Source organism: Gopherus flavomarginatus, chromosome 1 (assembly GCF_025201925.1).
Source record: "Gopherus flavomarginatus isolate rGopFla2 chromosome 1, rGopFla2.mat.asm, whole genome shotgun sequence".
NCBI classification, from domain to species: Eukaryota; Metazoa; Chordata; order Testudines; family Testudinidae; genus Gopherus; species Gopherus flavomarginatus.
In genome coordinates this window covers 129,323,041-129,341,930 of record NC_066617.1, presented here as the reverse complement: position 1 = coordinate 129,341,930, position 18,890 = coordinate 129,323,041, and the positions used below count along the sequence as shown (strand labels likewise).

The 18,890-nt window shown below is 44.4% G+C and overlaps 1 protein-coding gene and 1 long non-coding RNA gene across 3 annotated transcripts in view; one reads left to right on the top strand and one right to left on the bottom strand.

The window, feature by feature from the left end:
- The first annotated feature begins 3,827 nt into the window (after positions 1–3,827).
- The window catches only part of TM7SF3 (transmembrane 7 superfamily member 3), a 31,715-nt gene continuing 16,652 nt past the window's right edge, over positions 3,828–18,890 (top strand). The window contains exons 1-2 of one of the 2 annotated variants that reach the window (XM_050933661.1): positions 4,158–4,254; positions 5,911–6,056. In XM_050933661.1, the coding sequence (XP_050789618.1) occupies positions 6,020–6,056 (37 nt within the window). In that variant the 5' untranslated portion in view covers positions 4,158–4,254; positions 5,911–6,019. Of the gene's footprint in view, positions 4,255–5,910; positions 6,057–18,890 lie in introns of both variants that reach the window. The other variant, XM_050933651.1, reaches the window with a different exon arrangement.
- Positions 15,125–17,394, bottom strand: LOC127039859 (uncharacterized). The gene is made up of 2 exons (XR_007771328.1): positions 16,334–17,394; positions 15,125–15,675 (listed from the first exon to the last, which is right to left on the bottom strand). It is a non-coding gene; the product is annotated as an uncharacterized LOC127039859 (long non-coding RNA).

Here is an 18,890-nt window from a genome sequence, read left to right as displayed (position 1 = left end):
CAATCCTTGAGGGGGCAATTTAGGGATATGGGGCAAAAATCTCTTGGATGATTTAATTGGGAATTGGTCCTGCTTTGAATAGGGATTTGGACTAAATGATCTCCTGAGGTCCCTTCCAACTTTGATAGTCTATGGCCTTGTCTACACCACAAAGTTGCAGCGCTGGTGAGGGGGTTACAGCGCTGCAACTTAGGAGGTGTACGCATCTGCAGGGCATTACCAGCGCTGCAACTCCCTGTTTGCAGCGCTGGCCGTACACCTGGTCGAACCTCAGGTGTAGAGGATCCAGCGCTGGTCATCAGGTGTAGACACTCACCAGCGTTTTTCTTGACCTCCGTGGAATAAGCAGGTATCCCAGCATACCTGAGGAAGCCTCTCTGGTAATCAAGCAGGTATCCTTCCCCGCGGTTTGCTCTCGCGTTCCCCAACCCCCCCCCCGCAAGCAGGTCTCCTTCCCCGCAGTGTGCTCTCGCGTTCCCCGAACCCCCCCCGCAAGCAGGTCTCCTTCCCTGTGGTTTGCTCTCGCGTTCCCCAAACTCCCCTGCAAACCGCGGGGAAGGAGACCTGCTTGCAGGGGGATTCGGGGAACGCGAGAGCAAACCGCGGGGAAGGAGACCTGCTTGCGGGAGGGTTCGGGGAACGCGAGAGCAAACCGCGGGGAAGGAGACCTGCTTGCGGGAGGGTTCGGGGAACACCGGAGCAAACCGCGGGGAAGGAGACCTGCTTGCAGGGGGGTTCGGGGAACGCGAGAGCAAACCGCGGGGAAGGAGACCTGCTTGCAGGGGGGTTCGGGGAACGCGAGAGCAAACCGCGGGGAAGGAGACCTGCTTGCAGGGGGGTTCGGGGAACGCGAGAGCACACCGCGGGGAAGGAGACCTGCTTCCCCGCGGTTTGCTCTCGCGTTCCCCGAACCCCCCTGCAAGCAGGTCTCCTTCCCCGCGGTTTGCTCTCGCGTTCCCCGAACCCCCATGCAAGCCGCCCAACAGCGCTGCAGTGTGGCCACATCTAACACCACTTGCAGCGCTGGTTGCTGTAAGTGTGGCCACTCTGCAGCGCTGGCCCTATACAGCTGTACTAATACAGCTGTAACAACCAGCGCTGCAAAATTGTAGATGTAGACATACCCTATGATTATAGACCAGGGGTCAATAACCTTTCAGAAGTGATGTGCCAAGTCTTCATTTATTCACTCTAATTTAAGGTTTTGTATGCAGTAATACATTTTAACATTTTTAGAATATCTGTTTCTTAAGTCTATTATGTATAACTAAACTATTGTTGTATGTAAAGTAAATAAGGTTTTTAAAATGTTTAAGCAGCTTCATTTAAAATTAAATTAAAATGCAGAGCCCCCTGGACTAGTGGCCAGGACCCAGGCAGTTTGAATGCCATTGAAAATTAGCTCGCATGCCACCTTTGCATCTGTGCCATAGGTTGCCTACCCCTGTTATAGACCAACAGACGAATTGGAGCTTACGTTTTCATGAATATCCACGAAAGCTCATGCTCCAATACATCTGTTAGTCTATAAGGTGCCACAGGACTCTTTGCTGCTTTTCTAGACTGAGTTGTACCTCTATAAGGGTTTGGACACAAGCAAGACTCTCAGGTCTCGAGTATCTTAGTGACAAATGCAATGCTTTGTGATGGCACAATTTGGCCCATCCTTCTGTCTTAGCAACAGCTTTGAGCTAGGACGGAAGCAAAATTGTAGCTCTTCCATTGATGCACAGATTTGTCATTCATTTGCAGTATTACCAAATCTCAAGCCCAGGCTCCAGTAGTCCAGTGAACACACCAGAATCTCAGATTTTTTTTTTTTTAAAGTTTCTACTCTTCATACTCCCAGAGAAAAGTTGGAAAACATGCCCACGGGATACTCTAATGACCCAGAAAGCACAAGGACAATAAAAAGAACTCAGTATTCATTATTGTAAAAATAATCTCACAATTTTTAAGACAAACTCATGATTTTTATATTCTTGGGACTGGCAAAACTGCTTGAGCATGTTGTTGACAAAGTAAACTCTCAGTCAACTAGGGCAATCAGTTGTGCAAGTAAGTACAGAATCTTTGGCCTGGTCTACACAAGAAAATTAGATCAGTTTAACAACGTGGATCAGAAGAATGAAAAATTCTTCTCTGAGCAGCATAATTAAGTCAACCTAAGTCTCCTGTGGCCAGCGCTAGATCAAGCAGAGAATTATTTGATCAACCTAATTACCACTTCTTAGGGAGGTGGATTGCTTACATACAACTTTCCCATGCTGGCCATGCTTTAGATTGGAACCTTGTCACAGCAGCTGTTACTATGTGCGTACAGCACCTAGCACAACAGAGTCCTGATCTCAACAGGCCTCTGAGAGGCACTGGTCCGATTGGGTTCTGGGACACGGGCAGGCGCAAGCCTATTGTTAAAGGACCTTCCCCCAGCCTAGGGGAAGATCCACAAGGTCTAGGAACTCAAATATTTACGGGGGACAACCAAAAATGTAACAGGTGCAGGTATGAAGGTCAAAGGGTCAAATAAAGGGAGCCCAAAGGGGACACCAAGCAGAGAATCTCAGAGATTGCCCACTGCTTCTTGAAGATGTCAAGAGAGCCAGCAGACACCACCCAGAGGAACCCAGATGTGTGAATGGAGGGAGGACCGACGCGTGAATGGAGGGAAATAGGCCCACGATAGCAAAGAACCCCCTCAGCCACATCCTCTGCCTGGTGTTGTAGATGGCAGCTTTGGCCATCGCCAGGAGAATGTTGACTAGGAGGTTCTGCAACTTTGTGGGTCCATGGCTAGAGTGTGAGTATAGGAAAAAGTGAAGAGAAAAGTGCAGCCAGAAATGTAAAAGGATGTTCAGGAGGAGCTGGAACAGTGGCTGCAGCCTGGTGCACTCCAGGTATACATGTGTCAGGGTCTCTCTCACGCTGCAAAAAGGGCAGGCGGTAGGGACGGGTGTGGCGCGCCAAGTAAATGTCCGTGCTCACGGCTCTGTGGAGGAGGCACCAACAAATATCCCCAGTGGGCCTTGGGACTAGGGTGGAATATAGGCTGGTCCACTGGGGTTCTTCACTCTCAATAGGTGGCAATAGGTGCCGCCACTTCGAATCGGGGCAGGACATGAGGGTGAGGAAATGGAGGATGTGAAGCACAAGCATGTACAGGTGTTTCCTTGGTGCGTTCTGGAAGCGAACCGGCTGCAAATTGTGCAGCAACTTGCGGTGTATGGGTGGGACTAGGGTGGCCAGACTTCCTGATTTTATAGAGATGGTCCCGATATTTGGGGGCTTTTTCTTATATAGGCTCCTATTACCCCTCACCTGTCCTGATTCTTCACATTGCTGTCTGGTCAGTCGTGGAACAGTCGGGGAGGCTCATGGGGCAGAGGTCTGATGAAAAGGACTGTAGGGCCTGGTGTGCAGGTTGGGTGAGGAATACCCAGCCGCAGGACCTGGTCAAGGTAAACTTGAGCAGCGGGCACTAAGGCTGCCCTCACCTCCTGAAGTATGCACCGGGGAGCGCGGAAGGTGGAGAGCCCCATGCGCTGAGCAAGCATCATGGGATCTACCCAGTCTCCGAGTCTGTGGTCATAGTCCAGGAGACTTCTGCAAGAACCAATAACATCTCTGATAGTCAGACATTCCCTAATGCTAATATTTACCTTACCACAAACCCTAGTGCTGAGACTTGAAAACCACTGACAATGAGACGCACAAACAATACAAAACGGGAGCCCTTCCTCCGTTAGTACTGGACGATTAGTTTTTGTACCTTGCGCAACTAGTGCCAGCCACTCTGGAGGCCCCTCGCGTGCACTGTTAAGCAGAACTAGCCCCTGCTTAGCTCCGCGGCGCCCGCACTTCCCTGGGAACTTGGCATCTCCTGCCCCCGCTGCTGTTCTGCGAGGAACCAGCGAGAGCGAGAGGCGCTCGCCGCGGACGCGAAGCGGAGCACGGGGCTGATTGCCGGAAGTCGGGGCCTGGGCTGAGCCTGCCGGTTAGAAATGGGGCCGAGCGGAGGCGAGGCCGGCTCGGGTTGGCGTTAGGGCGCATGGGGCTGGCTGCCGGGCTGCGATGAGGGGCAGTGCCTGCTGCCTGCCTGCGCCGCGGAGTTAGCGTCTCGCGAGCCGCCGTCTCGGGGAGTCCTTCCCCCTCCCCACCTCGGGCTTGCAATGTGGCTCCTGCGCTTCTTCCCCAGCGCCTTGCTGGTCTTGGGGCTCGTTTGCAGGTGTGAAGCCTTGGTCAGCTCCAGCGCGGGTAAGATATTAAGCGGGGTGGGCTAGGGAAGGAAAGAAAGGATCCCCTCTGGCCGGGACTATCAGAATAACCGCCCCCCCACCCCACACACATACACACGGCAGAGGCCCCCCGTGGCTTGAAATAGAAAGTTGGCTCCTCTTTTACATCTGCACGGTCAAAACAAGCATGCGTGTGTTTTAAAAACAGATCGCTGCTTATTTGCCCTTCTTGAATATTTTTGAACTGTGTTTGCGAAAGATACTTTCATAAGCCGGTGGACACCTCGAGATTGTTTGCTCCACAAAGATAGTTAAGAGCCAGGGATAATCTCTTTCAAGCTGCAAAGATGATCCTGGATCACAGCTGCTAGAGGCTTCAATGAGCTGAAAATAAGGGGTGGCCTAGAATAGTTTGTCAGGATTCCTGATAATTTCTCGTCCTGGGGTAGGCGTGTTCTTTCTTGGGATCTTTATTTATTTGCAAATAACATTTGAATAGCTGTCAAAGTACTTTGCACACCAGGATGCATTCTGCACAGTGGGGAATTGGCATGAGTTGGGTTGGTTACCAAAATCAGGTGCTTTGCATAAGCAGCAAAGTGATCATGAGCACTACAAATGCTTTAAAGGAGCATGTCATGTGTTTCCTGGGTCAGGACTCAGTCATATGTTTTGGCAACAGTGAGGCTTTTTTCCTGCTGTGAACAAGCATTTCATTATCAAAGAAAGAATAGTAATAGCACTATGGCTAGCCTGTAAGCAACAGTACTGTCCTTCTCCTGGAGGGCTTGATTTCATTGAATGGTAAAACAGAGCAGTCTAAAAATTGGTTAAAACAAGAAATTGAACAACTACTTGTATGCCCTCCTTGAAATATGGGCAGTTTCCTTCAAACTGTTGGATTGTGATGGACAATGAAGGTTGGACAGTGTGTGTGTTTGAATAATGGACGTGGAAAATAAAGGTCCACCTGATGGAGGCAATCTGTTTTATACAAAGATATCTCTGAAATCTTTTGAAGTTCTAGTTGTAACAAAATTTTCAGTATGAAGAGATTATAGATGCACTATAGTTTGAGGCTGTATTGGCATTGCCCTAATTATCCTTCTTGTCTCTGGTTCGTAAACTGAATGAGAGTCTGGATACACTGGACTTGAAACTTCCTTAATTCAGAAATGGTTTTTTGGTTGGTTCCAAACTTCTGATGATATCTGTCTGTTCTAAGAATTGCAGAAATTGATTTTAATCTCATTTTGCTGACAACTAGTAAACAGTGTGGCTTGTGTTTTAACTTGACATTTCTCTTTCAAAAGCCCTAAGTTGTACAAAAGTGTTAAGCAAATACATGAATTTTAGTTCTACAGGTATCATGGTTAATTCAAGCATATGGACTCTTCTGGATCAGTGTGTCACCCTGTCAAGTCAATAGGCAGTAGAGGTTTAGAGAAACTGATTTGTCTAGTAGACCTGTTTTTTGTTTTTTAAAGCTTGCAAAGTGTTGGTCATCTCTTGGTTAATGATCCAAGAAATAGTAATGAAGCAAACTGTTCTAAAAGCCTGGTTCTTGAACCCAAATTAGTTCAGCAGTGCAATGTTGTTATATTGACATAAGTCTGTAGTGTAGAGACCAATCCATGCATGGCGACTTGACCTTAACTCTGAATTTCCTTTTTAGCTTGTCTCTTACAATGGCGAAGGCACTCGACTACAGTCCTGAAGCTCACGAGTTCGAGTCATGTTCCATCTTGCACTGAAAGGCCACCTCCAGTTCACCCAGCTGCAAAATGGATAACTGGTTCATGGGGTTAGGGATAGTCAAAGGTAGTCAGATGTGACACTGGCCAGATCTCTCTCCCTTGTGTACTGTTGGCTATGAAATTGACTTGCCTTCGCCACATCAGTCTGATGGTTTGGGAGATCTTTGATTTGATTCTTACAACTTTGCTTTAAATTTAATATCATTTAGTAAAGCATAGAAAATATTTGGCAACAAGGTACTTCCAGCTCTTGTCATATGTAATAAGATTTTAGGCCAACATTTAAAAAAATTATGTGTGTGCTAATTTGGTACTCAACTTGAGACACATTGAGTCTCCTTTTCTCCCTCCCCTTGGAGATGCTGAGCTGCACTTAGTTGGGGGTGTGCTTCTGAAAATCAGGCCCTGAATATTTCAAATTGGACACCTAAAATTAGTGAGTACTTAGGAAAACCTGGGCTGAAGTGCATTGGATTCCTGTGTTTGTAAAATGCTGGTAATGGCTTCCTTTCTGACCTAGAAGAGATGGGAGAGAGAGAGAAGTCATTTTTCACACTTGTTATGGTTATGTGGCTTTGGTTTCTGCAGTACATTGAAGTGGGGAAACAGCAAAATACTGAGCTAACCCACTTCCCCTTGGAGGATGCCTGGCTACGGTTGCAAGGCAGACCTACATTTTTATAAAGCTGGTCAAAAAATGTAGGAAACACTCTCAACCAGCTTTAGGTAAAAAAACATTTAACACATCTATGACCAAACACTTCTTAAAGTAAACTTGAAATATAAATTAATAATCCACTTGGCTAGGAATATCCAGTGGTTGTTCATGTGCTTTGTATTAACAATATATCTTTTGAGTTTAGAGGAAGTGGCTGGGTTTTCTTTGCTAGCTCTCTAATTAACCCTTTCAAATGTATATTGGTGTCTGAAAGAAGTTAGGTTGATTCGATCTGTGTCCTTGCAAATGCATTACAGGATGTGTTTGACAATCTAGTTTCTAATACTCCCCTTGTAATCTCTGCTGAAATTCTAATTCTGCCCAGCAGTACTTCTGGGTGAACGACACCAGGTTGGTACAGGAGACTTAGGCTATCGTATTCCACCGGGATTCTTTTTCTTTTTCTCAAATGGAAGAAAACAGTTGTACTTGCTTGTCACAAATGGCACAGCACTACAACAGTTGTGTTTATAGTGCAGATAGGGTAACAATGCCTTTGTAACAAAGTGAAAGCTTTGTGTAGTCTATGCTGTCCTTTCATTTCAGGGAGACAGTTAAGACACCTAGCACAGGTGGAACTTAACTGACTTGACTCCCTTTCCAGGGCCTGCTATATTTGCAGTGTACTGGGAGGCTTGTCAGTGACCCTTCCTTATGCTGATAGTTCCTGCACATAAAATACCACCATATAAAAGGGCCCTCTCGATAATCTTAAAGACTCAGAGTGCCTTGTGACATTTAAGAGTAAAAGGAGGGACTATAGAGGAGTGGTTGGGTTTCCCCTAGCCTTTTTTTTTTTTTTTGCTGAGTTAATTTGGTTCTGCTGCCAATGTGGTTCCTTGATTGAGAAAGTTTGTATGGAATCATTGAGATAAACATGGAAACAACTCAAGGTGATTTTTCCCTAGTGGGGAAAATTGGGTAATAATGTGATGAGCGAAAATTGAATGGCTTGGGGGAGTAGTCTGGTAGCGAAATACAAGTTTTTGTGAATACTTTTGCTTTAGTGTCCATACAGTGTTTGTTTTGTTTTTTGTTTGTTTGTTTGTTCTTGTAGATTCCGAATTGAAAAACCCTAAATTCTAAAAAAAAACAAAAAAAAAAAAACAAAAAACCTGCCTGATGACCCCCTGTCACTGCTTAGCACTTAATTCCACCCTGCTCCAGATTCACAAGCGAGGTGACAGTGAAACCCCCTTTCACTGAATTTCAATTTTTTAATAAACTTCATACTAATATTTTGTTATGGAACATAAATTAGTTAAAAGGGTACATATGTTACTTCCGTATTAGTGTCTGTATTAGGAATATACCTTACTAGTATGCTTCCTCCTGTCCCAGAGACACAAGCCAATTTATTGTTCTCTGAACACGCTCACTTAAATTCTCACATACTCACTCCTGAGAAGTAATTCTGAAATATTGGACAGTTATAAACATGAACAGATTATAAACAAACACATGGTGCATGAGAACAGCTGACCATGTTCCAGGAATATGGAATGGTATATGCAATGACATGTACTTCAAAACCACCTTCATGAGGCAGAAATACAAGAGATCCACAAAGAAGAAATCAAGTCAAGGATTGCTGCAGTTGCAAGGGACCAAGAAAGCATTAATAAGAAGCCAGAGCTATGTATTGATCCCTTAAACCCCACTAAGCACCCAGAAGAAATAATAAACATTGTCAGTGGTAGAGTGGCACCGCTATCCATCAGTGTAGATGACACCTACAATTAGAATTCACCAAATGCAAGAATTTGAACGAAGCTGGCCCACAGGGTTCTGTAACACAATACCAAGGATAGCAGAGCCACTGGCAGGGACAAAGCATGTATAGGTTTGTCCAACAAAGGCATTTGACACTTGTGTACAAGCAAGTTCACGAGAGGTTGACACGAAGTATATTTTGTCCCACGAGTTTGACACTGGTACAGGAACTATGTTCTCTGACTCTGATGACATGAGACTTTCCAAGACTAAGTTTAAGCTAAAGAACCAGCTGCAGATAGAGGTGTCAACTAGACCTACTTAACAAGACGTCACCTGTAAAGTCACTGACCGTTCCACTTCTTTCAGTGGTATGCTGGCCAGCAAGTGATATTCAAGGACTTTGTGTCCAATTTCTGAGTTTGCACTGAACACAAGCTAGCTGTAGGTGATGTACACCTTGTCTTTGAAAAGTGCAAAGACGTCATCAAAAGGGTGTCACAAGATCTAGCAGAGCTACAGAAGCAAGCAGTGTGCATCAGCTGAGTGCAAGTACAGAGCTACTGCCACAGAAAGTTTTTGACGGTAACTGGAAACAAGAAACTTCTGTACAGAACTCATGCAAGACAAGAATTTTGACCAAGAGAACCTATTAGAGCGCAAGCTAGTGATTGCAGGTAGAGACCATACCCCAGCTGAAGTAAAGAGGAAGGTGTGGTGATCAACAGGGAAGATATGGCCACCTGAGGAGTCAGACAACCTCCTTGTACAACAAATAGTGATGGTTGCGAAAGAGAATCCTGTGGGAATTATCAGATAACACTGATGATTGTTTTACTCTTGCATCATCATCTTGAACAGGCCTAATTTCTTAAGTGATTATGGAATCTCTAGTTCAAGAGAGCTGTAATAGACATTCATGCTACTGCAGAGCAACGCGAGAACATCGTGCCTGGACTGTTAGCTGCCCTTGCACCCTTGGGCAGTAATGCAGTAGCATCCTATTTTGGCCTTTGCACTGTGTTGAAGATTTTGTGAGCTGGTTGACATCCGTGCAGCAGTGCCTGATGGCTTTGAACCGGCAAACTGTGCCACCATGTCAGAAGCATGGGAGAAATAACGTGCAGTGAAAATTGGTAAAGGTACCACATCAACACCAAAGGTCAACTCCCTACCACCACCAACTGAAGCATTTTATAGAAAATGAGCACATCTTCAGGCACGAGTGTGGGAAAAGAGCTTTGGAGTATTTGGTTAAAATATTACTATAACTTTAACAAATATTTTGAATGTTTGTTTTTTCACATTAAAAAGTGTTCAACATATGAATTGAAAATTGAGGTTCATACTGTATCCTCCCCCCTCCTGCCTCATATATGTGTATTAGTCATATACATGTTAATGATACTGCAAATATTAATACGTGAAATGCATGTATTAACAACTCTTGTGCCTTATTTTTTGTATGCCCCAAATAATGTGTGAACACTTGTCGATGGGTGGGGTGGCAAGGGAGGGATGAAATGTTGATAATTCCAAATGCTCAACAGTGATAATCATCAGGCAGACTTTTAAAATGTATAGTCTTGAGATACAAAATTCAAAAAAACTTGTATGGACCCTAAAGCAAGCCTGACCAGACTGACTGCTGGACTAGAGTGGTAATGGGACATTTATGTCCCAGGGTTATTAAGCACTCTACAGAAATGCAAGTTCCCTGGCCCCCAAAAAGGTGACTTTCAAAGGCCATGATGCTGCACTGAGCTTGACGCAGGTGAATCCCTGCCTCATCAGTCCAGGAGGAGGGCCAAAAATAGCATCCTCCAGAGAGAAGATGGGATACAGTACAAAGTGATGAAGCAGTGGGTTTTGAGATGCACCTACTTACTTAGTTCTACAGTTTTTCTGTTCTACATTAAAATCATTGTGCTCTGATCTTAATGTTAATGAGTATCTGGTAAGCAAACAGTAAGTAATATTTGCCAAGTGCAGCTGCCTCTGATTATATTTTGCTTTTAATTCCAGGTCCAGCAAACAAAATTCCTTGTTATCTCTAGGTCACCAGTTCAAATCCTGCCTGGTTTGGTAGCAATCCAGTCATCACTATCTGACTGTTTGTTAACCTTCTAGAAGGGAGGCTAAGAATGGACTAGACCTGTAGACTGAACTAAGCTAATATCCCCTAGAGGTGATCATTCAGGTTTGGGTTTCCTAGTCTCACTTTTTTTTGTCCAGTGACTAAGGTATGGTCTTGGAGGACCTGGATTCTATGTCTGGCTCTGCCACTGACCTGCTGTGTGAATTTGGGCAGATAACTTCACATCTCTGTTTCCCTCCCACTTTTGCCTACTTAAACAGAAAGCTCTCCAGCGCAGAGGGGCCTCAATCTCAGCTGAGCCCCCTTAGTGCTACTGTGATACCTATATTCAATACAGGGATGGCTGCAGCAACACAGCCAAGTGGTGGTGCAGGCTATGTAGTGATCTATGGGTGGAGGACTTTGTTCCCCTGGCTGTCAATATGACATTTTTCACCAGTACTAAGCTTCCCGAACTTGTAAAAATTGTGTATTAAACTGCCCATGGCTTAAACATGTATTTATATGCCTTTATACACCCTGACATTTAATGGTGAGGGACTCCTAAGTAGACTGTTTCTTTTCCATTCATCACTTGTTGATGCAACCAGTAATGCTGTACAAGCAGAACACGTGTGCTTGGGATGACAAAATAACTAGAGACTTTTAAGAGGAAACTTTTAATAGTAAACCTCATAGTAAGGAATCTTCCAACTTGATATAACTGAATGGGGGGAGGGAGGGAGATGTCCTCTCTAGTACCTCTATCTTGGCTCTCCTAAACTCTTAATAAATGATACATTTCATTTATTGGTGGCTTTGGCTGTTTACAGGCCTCTGTATAAACAAGTTGATCAGTTTTCGATGGACAGACAGATCTTGGACACTGCAGAACAAACACCTCAGTTTGCACCCTTTTGGGGCTTTTTGCATAGGCATGGAGACTGAATTGCCCTCTCAGCTTACTTAATGAGAGCCAAGATGAATTGAACCCTTATTCCCAATGCTTAATTTGTAATGAAAAAGGTGCTGGGACTCAAGCCATTTTTTTATATTCATAACTAATGCGCCAACCCAGAGATGCCAGGGCTATGAACTGCCAAACCTAGAGGTGCCGGGGCTCAGCACTGGCAAGCTCTGGCATAAATTAAGCACTGCTTGTTTCTGTAGTTTGGGGCTGAGGCAGTGGGAAAAGCCTTTCACTAGCCATACGATGTCTGTACTGTGGCTTAACAAGAGTTAAAAAGGTTATGGAAAATTCTCTTGTGTGTGAATTTAGTGCCTGTGAAAAATTCCTCTTTGATTGTAGCTGTTGAAACCGCTCGATTCTAGAAGGCAGCTTTTCGTGATGGTGGTGGTGGTGTTAAAAGCCAAACACCAAGAATCCATTTTCTTTTCCTTTTGGAGTAAGAAATAAGTTCGCTTTCATTAATCAGGCTACTGCTTTAATTGTGAAATTGTTTATAAATGATCTTTCTTAAATCTAAATGTCTGAAATGATATGCTCAGAGACTGCACTGAGGGGAAACCTAATATGTGACAGATGACTCAAAAGAAGGCATGTTAAGTCTATCAAGTGGCGTTTGTGTGGCTTGCATGGCATATTAGTTCTGCAGAATCTGTAGAAACTTTTTAATATGAAATCTTTTAGCACTCAGGAAGGTAACTATCAGAATGTGAACAGAGGGCAGCTGTGGCTGTGTTGTCTTCTTGAATCTGCAGACCACCTGAAATAATGGTTGAAAACTGTGACTGTTTCATTGCTGATAAGGTGGAAGGGACTGGAAGTTGTTGCATGGAAGAAACTATGGAAGGGAGACATTCAAAGAAAAGAAACTGATGACAAAAAAAGAAATAATAACAGGGATCCTAAAAGTTAGCTTATTTCCCAGCGAATGATGCTGAATGCAGCATCAAGGTACTACAAAACAAAAGCTAAGTTTTGAGTTATAACTCTGCCCTTGCTTTTTGTATAAACTTCTTGTTGACATAAATGGGAATTATCCCTATGGACTGAAGGAAATATGGAGTAGTAAATCTGTAATTATGGCCCATGAACAATAATTAGAACTGGACTTCAGACCTCTCCACCAAATATGTTTGAAACTGACTCTAAAAGAACTGCTGTTTGTGTGTTGACCTTATTTTTTCTGGATGAGCCAGCTCGAGGCCACAGAATAAGACTGGCAAAATCATTTAACAAACACTAACTGTATATAAGGGCTTGTCTACACATAGGTTATTCTGAAATAACTCCCAAGTGTGTACACTCTTATTGTGGATTAAGCTAAACTGATAAAAGCACTCTTGTTTCCAGAATAAGGGCTGGTCTATACTGAAAAGTTACATCAGCATAGCTACTTCTCAAGGACTGTGAAAAATCCACACCAGAGAGTAGTTAAACCAGTCTAATCCCTTCCAGGAAAGAATCCTCACATGGTCCCACTGATTAATGTTCTGCTGGTGTGAAAAAAGGCTGAGTAGACATTATGAAGTAGTAAGCAGTTTTGAGCAGTCAGCATATTGAGCAGTTACTTTAAGCACTGTGGGTTTTGTTGCTACCTATTAACTATGGTAAATGGTAGTTACTTTAAAGTTGCAATTCCTTAGGCCAGTGATTCTCAAACTTTTGTATTGGTGACCCCTTTCACATAGCAAGCCTCTGAGTGTGACCCCCCTTCCCCCTTATAAATTAAAAATACTTTTTTATATATTTAACACCATTATAAGTGCTGGAGGCAAAGTGGGGTTTGAGGTGGAGGCTGACAGCTCATGACCCCCTGTCATAAACAGAGTGTTAAGGGTTAATGTCTCTTATACCTGTAAAGGGTTACAAGCAGGAAACTGGACACCTGACCAGAAGACAAGATACTTTTAAATTCGGGTGGAGGGAAGTTTGGGTGTGAGTTCTTTGTTCTTCTCTCAGAGGGTCTGAGAGAGACCAGACATTACTACAGGCTCTCTAAGTCTCTTTTCAAGTAGTGAGTAAAAAACAGGCGGTTTAGGTTGTGGGTTTTTTTATTGTTTTACTCTATTTGCAATTGTGGATCTGGCTGATTAACTTTTATATGTGTAGTTGCTGGGAATATTTTGATTTGTATTGGTACTGGGGGGAAAGTCTCTTTCTGGTATCTGTAAGCTATAGGACCCTGTATATTGACATCTTGAAGTTACAGAGATAATTCTTTACTTTTTCCTTTCTTTTATTAAAAGATTTCTTTTTAGAGAACCTGATTGATTGTTTTTTTTCTCTGTTTCCCTTGTTTTATCCCAGGGGATTGGGATAACTCACCAGGATGGGTGGGGAGACGGGAGGGGGGGAAGAGAGAAAATCTCTCTCTGTTTTCCTTGAATCTGTTTGCCTCTTTGTGGAAGGGAAGGGAGATGATTCTCTGTATGGTGATTTAAGAGGTTAGATCAATATCTCAGGATAGCCCAGGGAGGGAAGTTCTGAGAGGGGAAAGGTGGGGGAATGGTTTATTTCTCCTTGTTTTAAGAACCCAAGGGGTCTGGGTTCTTGGGGTCCCCAGGGAAGGTTGGGGAGGTCAGAGTGCCCCAAAACACTATATTTTTGGGTGGTGGCAGCCTATCAGATCTAAGCTGGTAATTAAGCTTAGGGAAATTCATGCTAGTATCTCATTTTCTGAACTCTAAAGTTCAGATCTGAGAGAGAATGCTATGACACCCCCACATAATAATCTCACGACTCCCTGAGGGGTCCCAGCCCCCAGTTTGAGAACCCCTGCTTTAGGCTATGTCTCCACTACAGAGATAAGTTGACACAAGTTACGCTGACGATCATAAACTGCTCTAGTTACGTTGCTTGTGCATGTTCACACAACATTCCTTTTGTCAGCAGAGCCTGTTCAGTTTCTGCTCTAGCATCAACAGTGAGAGCAGTGCACTGTGGGTAACAGTCTGTGCTACTCTGCACCTTCTGCAGCTGGGAGATGTGGGAAGGCGAAGTGGATCACAGTGCATCATAGGTGCAGGTTCAATATCCCCTGATGCAGTTTTTTCTGTCCCATCGTTCCATGGGCTTCCAACTACATTTCTTGCCATTTTTCAACAGTCCCTGGTTACTGTGTGCCTGTCATCTCCACTTGAAAGCATGGATCCTGCATTGCTCTCTACTGTTGTGGTCAGTATTATAAAGGAAATACTGCATGATCATGCAGTATCTCATGAGCTTCAAATCTGAACAGGAATCTGTCATGCCTGCCCTGCTGTGTGCCATGGAAAGAAACAATACCAGACTACTGTTGGCATTCACAGAGCAGCTGCACACAATGGGGGGATTGCATCTTTATTCACACCTGGGATGATGAGCAGTGGCTGCAGAACTCTTGAATCTGCAAAGACACCCTCCTGGAAAGGTGTGCAGAGCACGCCCTAGCACTGTGGCACAAGGACACTAAAATGAGAGCTGCCCTCTTGGTGGAGAAGTGCATGGCGATTGCTATGTGAAAGCTGACAACTCCAGACTGCTACTGTTTAGTTGTGAATCAGTTTGGAGTCGGGAAGTCCACCGGGGGGGGTTGCTTCCTAGCTGTGACTTGTAGTCTGCAAATGTGCCAGTGTATTAATTCCAGCAACAACCACTGTGTGTAGAAGACAAAAAAAATTCTTTGAATTTTTTTTTATTAAACAGCAATAAACAATGCACAGAAAATGCTTTGTTGAAAGGGACCTACCACTGAGAGGAACACTCTTGTGATGGAGGCTCTCGTAGCTGTGTGTGTGTAAATCCAGTTTTCAGTTTGGAAGTGGTAGAGTGAACGGGGTACTGTGATGGACCAGGAAGATGCAAGGAATGTATGGGAGGAGTTTGGGGAGGGCATGGCAAGCGGTTCTGTATGGGCCGTGGGGTAAGGTGGGTGAGCACACAGGTGTTCTGTCTGCAGCTCAGTTAGGGACTTCAGCATCTCGGTTTGGTCCTCCATCACTTTTATCATCTGTTCCTGGCCCACTAAAATTCCCTCCTGGCCCAGCTTCCTGTCCTGGCTATCTATTTAAAGTCATTCATTAATTGTCTCCCCAACCTGTGTTCTTGATCTGTGGCATTAGAGGATTGGAGCACCTCCCAAAACTTGTCCTCCTTGCTTCTCCTGGGTCACTTCCTTATCTGGCAGAGGCACTCTGCTGGTGTGTAGGGGGTTGCCCTGAAGGCCACTTCTGCAGAAGAGCAAGAAACAATAAACAGAGGCATGATTGTTAGAGCACTTACAGTATTGAATCATAATAGTAAAATACACCTTTCTCACTGTCCCTTGGCAAGCACACAGCTCAGCGAACACCCTAAATGTGGTGAGTTTGGCCTGGGTGGGGTGGGGAGTTTCAAGATGGGGCAAAAGGTCTAGGTGACTTTTTAAAGAGATCACTGCAAGCGACTATGGAAAATATTGTAAATTCTGCCACCATTTTGCACAGGCGGGGGTAATTGAAGCCGATATCTCACTCCTGAAGGTAAGCAAGGTTGCATCTCCCGCATATGTGTGGCTTCAGACCTGGTCCCTATGTGATTACTGATTAGCGTGGAAAAGTTATCTACAATTGGGGAAGGAACAAAGCAGCTCTGCCAAGAAACCTTAAGCAGAGGATTGGCAGGTACCTCCAGGAAAATTCCCTAGAGATCTCTCTGAAGGATTCCCATGAAATCTCAGTGTGTTCCGCAGGGTCTCCACTGCGTAGCTGCACAAGGGAATGTGAAGCAGACACAAACACAGCTAGTTTTGTACATTTCTATCCCTTAACTTACTTCTAGCATATAACAAAATAAAAGATAGCTCTGCCTCATGTAACTGAGCAGTATCAACTCAGAGCAGGCACTTACCAGAACTCCCGTCTCCTGCATCAAGTGTGCCACAGCTAGAGTGCTGGGACTGGCTCGAATTCTCGGGGGTTAAGAAGCGTTCCTGGCATGACATGCTACCAGATGACCCTATTGCTTGTCCCATCTCATCCTCCAACTCCATTTCTTCGTCCACCTCTTTGTCCTTGGGGTTGAGTCTGCTGGCCGCTATCTCCAACGCCCCTGAAGTATCCATAGGGCCCTTGGTGGTGGAGATGGGGTCATTGCCGAGGATGGCATCCAGCTCCTTGTAGAAGCAGCAGGTCTTCAGTGCAGCACCAATGACAGTTTGACTCTCTTGCCTTCTGGTATGCTTCCTTCAGCTTCTTTATCTTCGCACAGCACTGATGCATGTCCCATTCATAGCCCTTATCCAACATGCCAAGGAAATCTGCCCATAGATATAGAAGTTGTGACTGGAGCGGAGCTGGGACTGTCCAACCTCCCCTCTGTACAGAGCCAGCAGATCCCACTACTCTAGTGTACTCTATGTGACAGATCATTTAGTGTGTGGAGCTGCTACGGTCAGCTGGAAAAAGGCGATGTGAGCTCTCCATGCTGAGCAAACAGGAAGTGGAATTTCAAAAATTCCTGTCCCTTTAAAGGGGGAAGGGCAGATGCCTATGTACCTTGATCTGCTGACCAGAGTGGTCAGGATGGACATTGTGAGATGCCATAAATGGCCTTTGGGAGGTGACATCACCAAGTGCAGTGTCTACACTGACACTGCATCAATCTAACTTTTGCTGCAGAAAGCCCTACACGTCTCCTCAAGGTGGCTTTATTTTGTTGGCATAGCAGGAGAGTTAAATCAGTAGGAGGAGCATTGTAGTGTGTACAAATCTACTGTTTTGTCAACAAAAACTGACTTTTGTGAACAAAACACTTTAGTGTAGACAAGGTCTTAGTGAAGGTTGAGATGGGGAAGAATATATATTCCTTGCAGGCTTGGTGCAAGGCCTGTGTTGTATGAACCAAAAACTAAAACCATAAATGGGGCTATTGTTGCAATCAACGGGACCATCTGAAAGCATACTATAGAGCAGGGGTAGGCAACCTGTGGCATGTGTGCCAAAAGCAGCACGTGAGCTGATGTTTTTCAGCGGCACTCACACTGACCGAGTCCTGGCCACCAGTCCGGGGGGCTCTGCATTTTATTTTAATTTTTAAATGAAGCTTCTTAAACATTTTAAAAACCTTATTTACTTTACGTACAACAATAGTTTAGTTATATATTACAGACTTATAGAAAGAGACCTTCTAAAAATGTGCAAGGATAAAGTTTTCTTTTGATAGTTCTGAATTCCTGTGCATATAATCCAGTCTGGCTGTGGTTGCTGCTACTGTAGTCCTCCCAAGTCTTATAGCCTCGCTTAGGGTAACTTTACAGTATCCTCTTGAGAGTTTAAAAGGACACCTGACTGCTGCATATTCTGTGAGGGGATTGGGGAAGGGAATCAGCAGCGCTGTCCTCAAAGCAAATCCAGTCCATCTAACAGAGGCATGGAATAATAGGTAACATCTGTGTCAGCATTTACTCCATGATAAGAGTTGTTCTGCTGAGGAAGTAGCTCACGTATGTTTTTATGCCCGGTTAGTTCTCTGCTAGCTAGACTACTGGTTGGGAGCAGAGAGAATTTAGCAAGAATTGTGCCTCTTGGTTTAAAACTGAAGGCTTGTCTACACTTACAGCACTGCAGCTGTAGTGCTTAGTGAAGATGCTCCCTATGCCTCAAGAGGCGGTAGCTGTATCAGCGGGAGAAACCCTCTTATCGACCTAGCGCTGTCTACACCGAGGGGTTAGGTCAGTGTAACTTCGTCACTCGAGGTATAGAAAATCCACACCCCTGAGCAATGTCGTTATACTAGCATAAACTTGTAGTGTAGACTAGGGCTGATAGAGACCTAACCTAACCAATAAAGAAGCTATTAAAACAAAAACAGAAGACCCACTGATTAAAAAAAATTAGCTTCTTTAACTATGTAACAAATAGATTCTGAGGTCTTTTATGTAGATTTTTTTTTTCCCCTCCCCTCAGCTACTGGCACTAATTAGGCTTTCTTGCAGAACCTGAATAACTAGTTAAATGTTAATTCTTATTATCTGGTATGCTGGGTCACACAGTGTGGTTCTTTAATGCAGAGGGTGTACCTCTCAATTTAAGGATCACACTCCAGCAAAACTGCATTATTTAAGGGAAACTGTCCTGGCTTCAGGCCCCAAACTTATCTTTGAATGAATTAACTTTTATCAGATCTCCTCACTTAGAGACTTACTGTGCCATCAATGCAGAATTGAAAGATCAACGTGCACCTAGGAAAAATGTTAAACTTCTCTAAAGTGGCTGGGCATGTCTTCACTAGGAAATCTTGGGTGAATTCTGGAAGTTTTGCCATTGAGTTCAACAGGCTCTGGATTCCACCTGATATGTCTCAAGACTATATTGTGAGGATAGTGCGCTGACCAGTCAGTTATGCCAGTAGACAAGGGAAAGTGGCATTCAGCATTATGTCAGCTAATTCAACTCTTCATATTTAT